The 13,761-nt window shown below is 39.6% G+C and overlaps 1 protein-coding gene across 1 annotated transcript in view; it reads right to left on the bottom strand.

Annotated features, from left to right (window-relative positions):
* The window catches only part of vps53 (VPS53 subunit of GARP complex), a 226,629-nt gene that overhangs the window by 101,412 nt on the left and 111,456 nt on the right, over positions 1-13,761 (bottom strand). The window contains exon 13 of the mRNA XM_059655282.1: positions 8,810-8,904. Coding sequence (XP_059511265.1) covers positions 8,810-8,904 — 95 coding nt within the window. The remainder of the gene's footprint in view (positions 1-8,809; positions 8,905-13,761) is intronic.

Genomic DNA, 13,761 nt, shown 5'->3' with positions numbered 1-13,761 from the left:
TAATGATTAAAAAGGCTGCTCATTCTACATAAGCCCTCATAGATAATGGCTGCTTCAGTAATGCAGGAAGACCCCTGGTGCCTATAGAATTGTACCCAACAGAGCCAACATCTTCAGGAAGAATAGGAATGGGGAATTGTTAGTTCACCAAAAGAAATTAAAGAAAAAAGTACATTTTTCTTTCAACAAATACACAAGGGTAAAATTTGCTTCTTGATGTGCCTGAAAAATTTAGTAATGCTCCTTTGAGATGCCCTTTTCACAAAATACCAAACAGACAGATTTCAGCAAAGGAAGAACAGTATGTGTAAGCCAAGAATCAAAACAGCATTACAAAAAAATGGTAGAAAACTTCAGATAAAAGGCTGGTTAGAACATTACAAAGGACTGATGCAAAACCAGACTTAGTCTAATTTAATGTTATGTATCTGCAGCACAGCTTTTAACCGTAAGGTTACTACAATCAGAAACTCTGGCAATATGCCAGCAAGAAGGTTAATAGTGCCCACATGTTGCCCAACCACAGAAATTTTCTGAACGTAAGTACCAGTTATTTCTGGGAGATATTCTTAAATGCACATTAGCAATTAGTGCTAAATTGGTCATACTCAGACCATCCCTCGAGGGGCCCATCAGTTACATTTGGGTTTAATCTTGGCAATGAGGATTATTTTACAGTACTGGAAAGGTGCAGCTCCTCAGGATGTTAGATAATGGATAAATACATTGACTGATGAACAAAAAGTAGAGTGCCCCAAGTCATGCAGGAACGGTTGTCATGTATCAGATTCAGTTAAAGCTGAAAAAAAAACAAAGAGAGAGAAAAGCGAGAAAGTGAAATAATGTGTTTCATTTATACAATGTCTTATGTTGCAATGTCTCAAAATGCACTATGCAGTTTATGCAGACCACTCTGGAGTACAATCATTTTTGCATTTGGGAAGAGCTCACAGAAAACTGCCGATTTCTCTCAAGAATTGAAGGTTAAAAATGCAAAAATTGCATCAATAAGACAAACAGAAAGCCTGCATTTAAAATTGGTCCATTGTTTATACATCGAAGTTCTAGAAATAAAGGCGACATAATGAAGCTGATTTAAGATCCAAGTCTGATGCAGAATTTCCAAAAACAATAAAAAAATCTTCTGAATAAATTCAGTCAAGGTAAGATCGCGTAGAGTTACAGGTAATATATTAACTTGAATACAAGATTGCTGACCAACGGAAAACAGAGAGTCGGAACAAATGAGCTTTCTTTTGCTGTCAAGCTGTTCCTTGGGGAGTGCAACAAGTTTCGGTCTTTGAGCCCCAACTATTTACAATCTATATTAAATGGCTTGTTTCGGGGGTAGCGTGTGCTGTAGTCAAACTTGCAGATGACATGAAAATAGGTGGGAAAGTAAATTGCAATTAAAGAAATTAAGAAACTTACAAATGAAATGGCTAAGCAAAGTAAAAGTGCCAGAACCTGGCAGATGGAGTTTAACCTGGATAAGTGTGATGTCATCCATTATGGTCAGAAGAATAAATAGGCAATTTGTTACCTAAATGTACAGAAACTTCAAAAATACTTTGGGGCAGAAGGATCTGTGCATCCTCACATGAGTTGCAGAAAGTTTGGAGGTAAAGCAGGCAATGACATTTTGGAATTTATTGCTAAAGAAACAGTGTATAAAAGTAGGGAAGCCTTGTTGTGACTGTGCAAGATACTATATATAGTTTTGATTCCCTTACTTGGAAGGAGGATGTAATTGCATTGGAGGCAGTTCAGAGAAGACTGACTAGATTAATTCCAGACTTGAAAGGCTTGTCTTACGAGGACAGATTGAGCAGTTTAGGCCCTTTACTTGCTAGCGTTTACATAGATGAGAGGAGATCCAATTGAGCTATGAGAGACGCTAAAAGGGAATTGACAAAGTCGATGTAGAGATGATGTTTCCACTTCTGGGTCAATCTAAAATCATAAGTCACAGTTTAGGTTAAGGGGTGGCAGATTTAAAACAGAGATGAGGACAAATTACTTCTCTTGAACGGTTGTGAATCTGGAATTCATTACTCCAGAGTGCAATGAACGTCTGGACATGGAATAAATTTCAGGATATCGACAGATTTTCCATTAGTAATGGGTTAGATGGTGATGGAGAATAGGCAGGAGAGTACAGCAGAGACTCAAATAAGATCAGCCATGATCTATTAAATAGTGGAGTAGGTTTGAGGAACTGAATTGCCTACTTCTACTTCTAATTCTAATGTTCTTATCTTATTTATGTACTATGTAAATCTTAAGGAACTGGAACAGAACATTTGCATTAGAATAAATCTTTGCCAATTTACACAGAGTTTATACGAAGGCACATTAAATGATTAACATATTCCTCTATTGATGCATCAATAATTTGAGGAAATAATTTTCATGAAGAAATGAAAAGGTGCTTGGGTGACATGTTTAAATCTATTTATTATTCACAAACAGCAAAATAAGTGTTGGAACAACCAAAGTTGAAAGTAGACAAGCACACTATTATCAAGGATTCTTGGCAAAATATAAATTTAGAAACTCAGGTGTTAAAAAAGCATCCATGTTTCCAGGAATGCACTTGTTACAAGACAAATATTCCCTACTTGCCATTTTGGTATACCTTAAAAGGGTGATTCAAGACCAATAAACAAAACTTGAGGCCACTTTTGCAATTTTGGTTTGCCCTGTTACTTGCCGGAAATACTAAGTCTCCATGCAGTCTTCATAGGGATTTTTACAAACCAAAGTAATGATTACAGTACTCCAATACACTAAGTTCCCCATGGAAACCATTCAAGATGATCAAGATGCAATCACAGTGGTCCTGCCTCCCCAGGACATGTGTCACACAAACTTGTGTACAATAGATGCAACTATGTGACACCATCATGCTGAAATTTTAATGTATGTAAAAACTGTGTATAAGAGAGGCTACTGTAAAACTGTACTTTAGATTCCATCACTGCCTCGAACTATGCCACTGTGGATGCTCAATAAAAAGGCTATTTTTACCACTCACCGATCTCGGTCACTATTGAGCACATTCCTCCTCCTGTACATACAGGAGCCAATAATGTAGTATGGACTCACTGTTACCAGCAATACGTAGCTGAATATAGGGGAAGCTGATGCTTAAGGTCTAGCTCTTGAACAGACACGAATTTCGGAAAGATTGTAGTAATTGGTAATTATTTAAAATGTAGAATTACTTTTTCGGAAATAATACTGTTTCATCAGCAAAACATTATATATGGATTATATTATTGATCAGAAAGAGAACAGATTTGCATCTAATTGACTTCATCCAGATAGCTAACCCTATTCAGGAGATACAGACTCAAGAACTGTAAAAAAAACAAACTAGTTGCGGTGGCAGAAAGGTTGGTGAGTGGAGTTCCACAGGGCTCTGTCCTTGGGCCTCTACTGTTTGTAATTTTTATTAATGACTTGGACGAGGGAATTGAAGGATGGGTCAGCAAGTTTGCAGACGACACAAAGGTCGGAGGTGTCATTGACAGTGTAGAGGGCTGTTGTAGGCTGCAGCGGGACATTGACAGGATGCAGAGATGGGCTGAGAGGTGGCAGATGGAGTTCAACCTGGATAAATGCGAGGTGATGCATTTTGGAAGGTCGAATTTGAAAGCTGAGTACAGGATTAAGGATAGGATTCTTGGCAGCGTGGAGGAACAGAGGGATCTTGGTGTGCAGATACATAGATCCCTTAAAATGGCCACCCAAGTGGACAGGGTTGTTAAGAAAGCATATGGTGTTTTGGCTTTCATTAACAGGGGGATTGAGTTTAAGAGTCGTGAGATCTTGTTGCAGCTCTATAAAACTTTGGTTAGACCGCACTTGGAATACTGCGTCCAGTTCTGGGCGCCCTATTATACGAAAGATGTGGATGCTTTGGAGAGGGTTCAGAGGAGGTTTACCAGGATGCTGCCTGGACTGGAGGGCTTATCTTATGAAGAGAGGTTGACTGAGCTCGGTCTCTTTTCATTGGAGAAAAGGAGGAGGAGAGGGGACCTAATTGAGGTATACAAGATAATGAGAGGCATAGATAGAGTTGATAGCCAGAGACTATTTCCCAGGGCAGAAATGGCTAGCACGAGGGGCATAGTTTTAAGCTGGTCGGTGGAAAGTATAGAGGGGATGTCAGAGGCAGGTTCTTTACGCAGAGAGTTGAGAGAGCATGGAATGCGTTGCCAGCAGCAGTTGTGGAAGCAAGGTCATTGGGGTCATTTAAGAGACTGCTGGACGTGTATATGGTCACAGAAATTTGAGGGTGCATACATGAGGATCAATGGTCGGCACAACATTGTGGGCTGAAGGGCCTGTTCTGTGCTGTACTGTTCTATGTTCTATGTTCTAACCAGTAACACACATGAGAAGAACCAGACGCAGTATGGGACCGTAAACTAGTGGTGTTCTAAAAGGGCAGTGGAAGCAGACTCAACAGCTGATGTAACTTTCAGGAGATAATTGCATCAGTATTTAAAGTGAAAAGTTACATTTCAAGGCTATGTTGAAAGCGCAGGGGAGTAGGATTAAATGGATGCTTGACCAAAGAGATGACAAAGGCACAGTCGGTCAATGGCTCCCTCCTGTGTTGTATGGCTCAATGATTAGGAGTTCTAACATAAACTTGTTTATATATTTAAAGGAGATAAAAGGAAGGAAATATTGGATCATAAAAGACATGGATAACAAATAAAAAGTGGTAGGAATTAGCAGTTTTGTTGCAGGTCAGTGTGACTTTTAAGTACTCATTAAAGACAGCACTCTGGCAGCAGCAAGCAACTTTTGAGAAGTAGTTGTGTATTGTCAAGTCCAAATGATTGCATCTACCAGTAACATATAAATCACACGTTGTGGTTTGTGAGGTAGTTACAACCATACCATTAGCTGGCCTTTTTCTGCCTTGAAAATGCAGTACTTCTGAATGCTGAAACAGAGCCTCTCCTGCTCCACCTCCCCCCGATCTCATCATGGAAAGTGAATAACTGAGTCTGCAAAATTTGGTCTGGTGTGTACCATGCAGCATGTGTATGGAAACAAGTATAAGACTAACAAAGGAAACATTATGCATTTGCAGGGACTCCACACAGCTATGTCCTGTGAAAACTCTGGCATATAATTGTGACACTGGACAATTACAGCACGGGTAAAACAGCTTTCATTATGTTAGTCTGGAAAATCAGGCTACAGAAGGGAGAGAAAAATGCCCAGGTCAATTTTTAAAAATCTAAATTGGTAATTTAAGTTTCCAACTTGTTGATGTAATTAAACATAATTTCCCATTTCAAACTAAATCTTCACCCAGCTAAGTAAAATATCAACATAAAATCAGAAGCTTATCACGTATCACCAACTAAAGACCTTAATGAAATGCATTACACTTCGAGATACAATCATTCACTATAAGTCATTGACTTGCTCACCATAACAGGAATACATTTTTGGCCAGAGTTCACTTTAAAATGGAGGCCAGTCTGGCCCAACACCAACTTGGATGGGCCTTCAAGGATACAATTATGAGGCTGCTCATAATGGCACAAAGGGAGTTTCTGCCATTTTGAAACCAGGTACTTGCTACACAACTTGGGATGCGTTTAGTATCGCTGCAGGAAACCCTTCCTGATGCACTAGCTCTCTTGGCACAAAATTATACCACTTGTCCTCGGCGTCTCTGTGGTCACACATCAATATACTATTTCATTTCCATCTTAGTCATACAGTCATGCAGCACAGAAGAGGCCCTTTGGCCCATCAAATCTGTGTTGAACTATCTACACTACTCCCACCTTCCTAAGTATTTGCTCAAATTATTTGGAGATAATGCCATGGGAGGGTTCTTCCATTGCTTGACACTTCAGGAGCTTATTCATTTAGCTTTTAAATGGCCATGACATCTTATTCCATTTTTGTCATCAACCAATTTGCTTGGATTTTACTCAGTTGTGTAAATTTTGAGACTTTAAGCTGATAGCTTCGACATCAACAATTTGCACTTCGATAGTGCTTGTAGCTATAAAAAAAATTCCTAAGAAACTTCACAGGGTAGTATCAGAGAGTTAACAGGGAATTAGGGACAGCAAGGACTGCAGATGCTGGAAGCTAGAGTCAATAAATGTGGAGCTGGAATAGCACAGCTGTCAGACAGCACCCAAGGAGCAGGGAAGTCAACGTTTCAGGCCGAAACCCTTCGACAGACTGATCTGCTTTTTCAGATCCACATTTATTGACATGGAGTTATACATTAGGATTGTGACCAAAAGCTTAGCCGAAGGAATAAGTTTTAAACAGTGTCTTCAAAGAAGAGATGTAGAGTGGAGGACAGGTTTAAATAGACAACTCCAGACTGTAGGGCTAAGCAGATGAAAGCTCTACAGGTCCAGGTCCAGAGATACACATCTAGATGCCAATGTGGGTTATAAGCACAAAGGCAATGGGTGAGTGGGATCTGGTGCAAGTTAGAGTACAGGAAAGTGTGTTTTGGATATATACTAAAAGGAATACCACCATAGCCCACCAAACAGGATACTGAAAAGTAGCGTGTAATACTAAAACTACACACAATAACAACTTCTACTTTAGATTTTAAAAACTTCAATAGTACCTAGGCCTGAGTTTAAATGTAATATCCTATTTGCTGGTAGTAGTGAGAACATTGAAAATAAAACAGAATATCTTTGTGAAATGTTCAGATTACTAAAATTAAAATAGATTTAATATGTCTCAGCTTGGCATGTTAAATATAGGATTTATTTCTCACAAAGGGGAGCATCCCACCGTAAACTGGCCCAGCCGTAAATAATTCACTCCTCCCCAGTAGTTAATCAGAACAATTTAAGCAGAAGTCTTGGCTTCTCAAGTTGCTTTTCTATGTATCCACAGTTCCAGGAAAACCCACATTACGCATTTCTGCCAGATCTGATTTTACAAGCCGTTTTTCTCAAAATAAAAAAGTGAGTATATATGAGAAGTAATGGAATACCAAGTTTCCGAACTTGTTTAACTGCCTCACATCATGTTTGATCTGCACAATTTAATTTTGGTCACTCTTTAAAAAAATTGTTTCAAAGGTTTCTCTGGTCAGTACTCACAACATCACCTTTATAAGAAAATTTATGGGAAAACCAATTATAACATAATTGAGCATTTTAAGCACTTTGCCACAAGGAACAGCAGCTAAGCAATAACTTCTGTTTCGGAGAACGTTTACTAGTGTTTCATATGCAGAGGAATGAAGCCAACTAAAGACACAATTCATCATGACAACAATTTAGTTGAAAACTGCAGCACAATTTGAAACAGCAAAAGTACTAATCTACAAAATAATAAGTTCAGCATTTAACATAGCGACGGTCTGAACTCTCCAGAGTTACATCTTGATAGAAGATGAATCAACACTGTGGGTGAATCCAGTTTAATTTTTTTCTAAATGAAAGCAAAATACTGCAGATACTGGCAATCTGAATCAGACAGTAGACGAAAAAAAAGGGTGGAAGAGGAGTCATACTCAACTTGGAACATTAATTCTGTTTCTCTCTCCAGAAGTGCTACCAGACCTTCTGAGTATCTCTGTTTGTTGAAAATACTTCACAGCTCTGGCAGCATATGTAGGGAGAAAAGGGGTTAATGCTTTGAGTTGAATAGGACCATCTTCCTTCTTTATTTCTGAAGTATCATGTTCGTCTCAAATTATTGACTGTTTCACTCCCTACAAATGCAGCCAGACTTGCTAAGTATTTCTAGCATTTTGTTTTAATTTTTAATTTTTTTCCTCCTACGCTTCATTGTGAAGGTGGAATTTATTCAGTTGTCTTTCAACGGCTGTCCTTTCAGAAGCCATATCCTACTAAAAAGGTTTCCTTTGCTCCCACTCTATCAACATTATTAATTGATGATCAACAATGAAACATATGTAATTGTTGAGCCAATACTGTTTTCTTGTGGAACATGAACAATTAAAAATGTTAAAATGCTAAAATAAACAAACAGTGATAATTGAACACCTGAGACATTTACTTTGGAACTAGAAGTCAGCTATTTTGTAAATGGGTTTGTCTTCTTCTTGACTTGCATCAATTTAAAGCAACCAATAATTTGGATTTATATACAACCTTTTAATAAATTTTAAAATTAACAAGCTGCTTCAAGGGAACATTCCCATACAAAATTTAACACTGAGCCACATAAGAAGCTACAATAAAGACCGTGGACAGCACCTAAGACAAATGTTGTTGTTGCTATTTAGTTTAAAAGTGCAATAATTCTAAGTGACTGCAAGCAGACAATGATCCAAGATGTGGAGGCATTAAATTGTGTAGGCTTCAGAGGATGAATATTTACTGCCAGATCAGGTTTTAACAAAGTGACCAATACCGAATTAAGTGAAGTTTAAAGTGATTTCCTTCCTGGCTGATTATTAGAAGGCTTCAGAAATGGAGAAGAGTTCAAGTGAACATTTCACTTTTGATCCCATTTGGGAAGGTCAGTTCCTGGATTATATCTTACTTGGTTAGGTGCACTAAAATGAATCAAGGCAGAATGTTGCAGCTTTTGAAGATCTGAAAGTTCACACCATTGTTCTGGCAACTAAACAAAAGGTACATTTTTAGTTCTCAAATTTTCTCCCATCGACAGATAAGTTGCTAACCCTTGAACTTCAGTCTCCTGGGCAAAATGAGCGATAACTTTGATCTCAATATTCTTCACCAATTCAAACTGCAATGCTAGCTTATAACATTCATTAGATAACTACTGAATGTCTGAGTCTTCAACTCACCTATCCTGTGATTCAATGTAAACATAGAGGTGTGGCTCAAAACATTTGGAGATAATGCCATGGAAAGGGTTGTCTGGGGCTTTGGGCTTCTTTGGCTGAAAAAGTAAAAACTGCAGTCACATACAAGATGGCAAACAATAAGTGTGGGCTATGATTATACAATGCAAGTAAACAGGATCTAGACACAACACACCTTCTAAGTCCTAACCGAGACTGGTGGAATTTTTCAGAATGCAATTGTTATTTTGGTTTACAAATACTTGAGGATAAACAGGATTAAGGCAACGTTACAAAAGTTAATATTACAAAGAGCTTATATTTTAAAATAAACTAGTACTTCTCGACACAACTACAGGCTAATTAGAATTAGACTAAGTTTAGCAATGTGAAAAGCATTTCCCATGTTTCAATTACTAAATTATTGGTAGCTGATCAAAATAAACCAAAAGATTTCAAGCATAGTTTCAAGTCCTCAACTGGAGTAGTGTGAGGCACAATTAGTGGCTTCACGGCTATTGAGTCAGGAGGGCAAAAATGATGTCAGGATTCCTGGTTACTATTGTTATTTTTATTGATCCTTCTTAGAAGACTCACACGTGGGAAAGCAAGAACTGGAAATATTCAGGCCCTTTTGGGATTAACTTCAACTTTAATGCTTTTATGGATACACTAAATGAGAATGGAGGTGTCTGGAGATCAGGCGATGTCCATTTGGTCCACTGAGCACATGCTGGCTCTTTGAAGTAGTTATCTAAACATCTACGCCCCCCTGATCTTTCACATAGGTCCTATAAATTATTCATGTTCAAGTATTTATTCAAATTCCTTTTGAAAGTTACTAAAAATCTGCTTCCATCATTCTTTCAGGGATCTTGGTGTCCACGTACATAGATCCCTGAAAGTTGTCACCCAGGTTGATAGGGCTGTTAAAGCGGCTTACGGTGTTTTAGGTTTTATTGGTAGAGGGATTGAGTTCCGGGGCCATGATGTCATAACGCAATTGTACAAAATGCCGGTGCGGCCTCATCGGGAATACTGCGTGCAGTTCTGGTTGCCCCATTACAGGAAGGATGTGGAAGCATTGGAAAAGGTGTACAGGAGATTTACCAGGATGTTGCCTGGTCTGGAGCGCAGGCCCTATGAAGAAAGGCTGAGGGACTTGGGTCTGTTCTCATTGGAGAGAAGGAGGCTAAGAGGGGATTTGATATAGACATAAAAGATGATCAGAGGATTAGATAGGGTGGACAGTGAGAGTCTTTCTATTGTTCTATGTTCTGGTCAGTGTTTTCCAGATAAAAACCACAGTATTGAAAAATTCCTGTCACCTGATTCTTTTGCCAGTAACCTAAAATGCTACCCTCTAGCTTTGTTCATTAGAGGATTCTAAATTATGGGTGTTATGATAGGAAGTTTTTAAAACTGTCACATTAAACAACAAAGGGTGATAGACAGAAGGAGAATCGGTCAAAATGTAATGTAAATGCAGAGATACAAGTAGAAGGGAGAGAAACCTCTTGACGCTGAGGTAGTGGTTCTTTCTAGCCAGTGATTGTTATCCAGTTTCAATTTCCGTGGGCAGTTAAGACTCAATCACATTGCTGTTGGTCTAGATTCACACAGAGACCGGATGGGGTAAGGATGACAGAGCTCCTTCTCTACAAGACATTAGTGAAGCAGATGGATTTTTACAACAATCAATGGTAGTTTCACAATTATGGAGAGCAATTCAATTTAATTTCCAACAGCTGTCATGGGGTGGCCTGAACTTAGGTCCCAGACTGTTAACCTGCACTTCTACATTACTAGGCAAACGGCTGTGGAATTTAATGTTTTTTTAGTGCGCAGGCCCCCAAGTTCTGTTCCTGCTACCAATTTCTGAAACCAGAAGTCAACACAATGTTAATTGTCACCACACCACGCAAAACTCAATTAGGCTGGACAGGTTGATTAAATTTAAAAAACAGATGAAATGCACGGAGGAATCTCACTCCTGTGTGTGGCAGACAGGCTGAGCTTCCACATTGAACATACACTGCTTTATGAGGCTGAAAGTTTTTTGCGTGAACAGTCAACCAATGATAAGAATGCATAATTAACCTCAGCTGTTCGATATCAGCAGTTATGCAATAATTTCCAAGAACTATTTTTTCAGGTAATAAGCATTTCATGCCTAAAGCGAAGCAGCAACCAGTTGGATGATGGGAAAACACTTCACAGTGGAATTTACCGAGAACAAAACATTTCGGCGATTAACCTTTTTCTGACATCATCTACCCTCTGCAGCGTTTTGGCCTGTTATTGACAGGTTTGAAGATGGTAAGAATAACACATGATGACTCCATATCCATAGTTAAAGGGGTCTCCAGTGAGTAGATGAAGAAATCCCACCTTTTCTTTGGGAGTTTGGCAACTTTCTTCTTTTAGACTGTTAAAGAAATTGGGGTTGGACGTAACACCTTTCCAGCCTGCAGTAGTGACAAGTACATTTTGGTGAAAGGGAGAGCTGCGTTCGTCGTCAGTGACTACACAGTTCCTTGGGTGCCCTTTCAAAGTGTCTGCTCTAAAAACTGGTACGGAGGGAGGAATTTCCGATAATCAGTCAAATATGTGACTAACAGTCTGGCCCAGTGAGCAGAGAAGAGGAGGCTGGTGATGGTCTTCATTGGGCTCATGAATAAGGGATGGCATTTCCCTACGGAGAAAATCTGAAATGGTTAATGGGGATCCAGAAATGTGTTCAAAACAAATGAACCCTGTTTTCTGTTATGCCAATGGGACTGAATCATGAATCACGACAGTGTTAAACATGCCATTAGGCACCATCCCACCCACTGGGCTATCATCAGCCGTAGTAGGGCCTTCTCTAAAAGGGCAAATGATTGGGTTCTTTATCAGTGAGGATGAAGACCATCCAGGATCATGTTTGGAAGTGGTTACTTTTGAATCGGATTCGAAGCACAGTTGCCAAGCAGACAGTGTGAAGAAACAGAACAAGTGAATGGTGAGGAAAATTGTGTCCAACATCATGTAGCCCCTCACTTCCCTTCTATCATTTCAAAAAAAGTCAATAACTTTTTCTAATGAAGGGTCTAGGCCCGAAATGTCAGCTTTCCTGCTCCTCTGGTGCTGCTTGGCCTGCTGTGTTCATTCAGCTTTGCACCTTGTTATCTCGGATTCTCCAGCATCTGCAGTACCTATTATCTCTAAATAATTTGCATGCTTTGCCTATTTCTGGCAAAACAGAAGCATTTGTTTGCGAATTAGGCAGGAGTTATAATCATCTAGGAAAGAATAAATTGATTAGGGATAGTCAGCACGGTTTTGTGAAGGGAAGGTCGTGCCTCACAAACCTTACTGAGTTCTTTGAGAAGGTGACCAAACAGGTAGATGAGAGTAAACCGGTTGATGTGGTGTATATGGATTTCAGCAAGGCGTTCAATAAGGTTCCCCACAGTAGGGTATTGTACAAAATGCGGAGGAATGGGATTGTGGGAGATATAGCAGTTTGGATCGGAAATAGGCTTGCTGAAAGAAGACAGAGGGTGGTCGTTGATGGGAAATGTTCATCCTGGAGACCAGTTACTAGTGGTGTACCGCAAGGGTCGGTGTTGGGTCCACTGCTGTTTGTAATTTTTATAAATGACCTGGATGAGGGCGTAGAAGGATGGTTTAGTAAATTTGCAGACGACACTAAGGTTGGTGGAGTTGTAGATAGTGATGAAGGATGCTGTAGGTTGCAGAGAGACATAGATAAGCCGCAGAGCTGGGCTGAGAGGTGGCAAATGGAGTTTAATGCAGACAAGTGTGAGGTGTTGCACTTTGGTAGGAGTAACCGGAAGGCAAAGTACAGGGCTAATGGTAAGATTCTTAGTAGTGTAGATGAGCAGAGAGATCTCGGTGTCCATGTACACAGATCCTTGAAAGTTGCCACCCAGGTTGACAGGGCTGTTAAGAAGGCATACAGTGTTTTAGCTTTTATTAATAGAGGGATCGAGTTCTGGAACCAAGAGGTTATGCTGCAGCTGTACAAAACTCTGGTGCGGCCGCACTTGGAGTATTGCGTACAGTTCTAGTCATCGCATTATAAGAAGGATGTGGAAGCTTTGGAAAGGGTGCAGAGAAGATTAACTAGGATGTTGCCTGGTATGGAGGGAAGGTCTTAGGAGGAAAGGCTGAGGGACTTGAGGCTGTTTTCATTAGAGAGAAGAAGGTTGAGAGGTGACTTAATTGAAACATATAAAATAATCAGAGGGTTATATAGGGTGGATAGGGAGAGCCTTTTTCCTAGGATGGTGACGGTGAGCACGAGGGGGCATAGCTTTAAATTGAGGGGTGAAAGATATAGGACAGATGCCAGAGGTAGTTTCTTTACTCAGAGAGTAGTAAGGGAATGGAATGCTTTGCCTGCAGCGTAGTAGATTCGACAACTTTAGGTACATTTAAGTCGCCATTGGATAAGCATATGGACGCACATGGAATAGTGTAGGTTAGATGGGCTTGAGATCGGTATGACAGGTCGGCACAACATCGAGGGCTGAAGGGCCTGTACTGTGCTGTCATGTTCTATGTGCTAAAACCTGACAGGCTTAAGTCAGAACTATATTGAAAACAAAACCAATTTTTACTGCTACTCCAGCACTCAGGATCTCTACTTTTCCAATATTGTATCTGGTATGGCATTGGGCATCCCCACATCTTGCATTCTTACAGACGCAGAACTTGATCCTATTTCGATAATGAGTAAAGAACCCACTGAATAATTATATTTGCAAGCTTGGCAACAGAAATATTTTCAAGCCATTTGAAAGAGAGATTTTATGTTGCAAATTTCTAACAAGTAGCAAGGGGCTACTACGGTATCCAAGAGACAGCAGTAAGTACTATTTTGCATCCAGGGGCAAATAGAATAAAATATATTCAGTTTGCTGTTTTCTTTCCTGGCATTTACAAGA

This window comes from Stegostoma tigrinum, chromosome 27, assembly GCF_030684315.1.
Source record: "Stegostoma tigrinum isolate sSteTig4 chromosome 27, sSteTig4.hap1, whole genome shotgun sequence".
In the NCBI taxonomy this organism is placed as follows: Eukaryota; Metazoa; Chordata; class Chondrichthyes; order Orectolobiformes; family Stegostomatidae; genus Stegostoma; species Stegostoma tigrinum.
The sequence above is the reverse complement of the archived record's forward strand: the minus strand, read 5'-3'. Positions and strand labels throughout refer to the sequence as shown.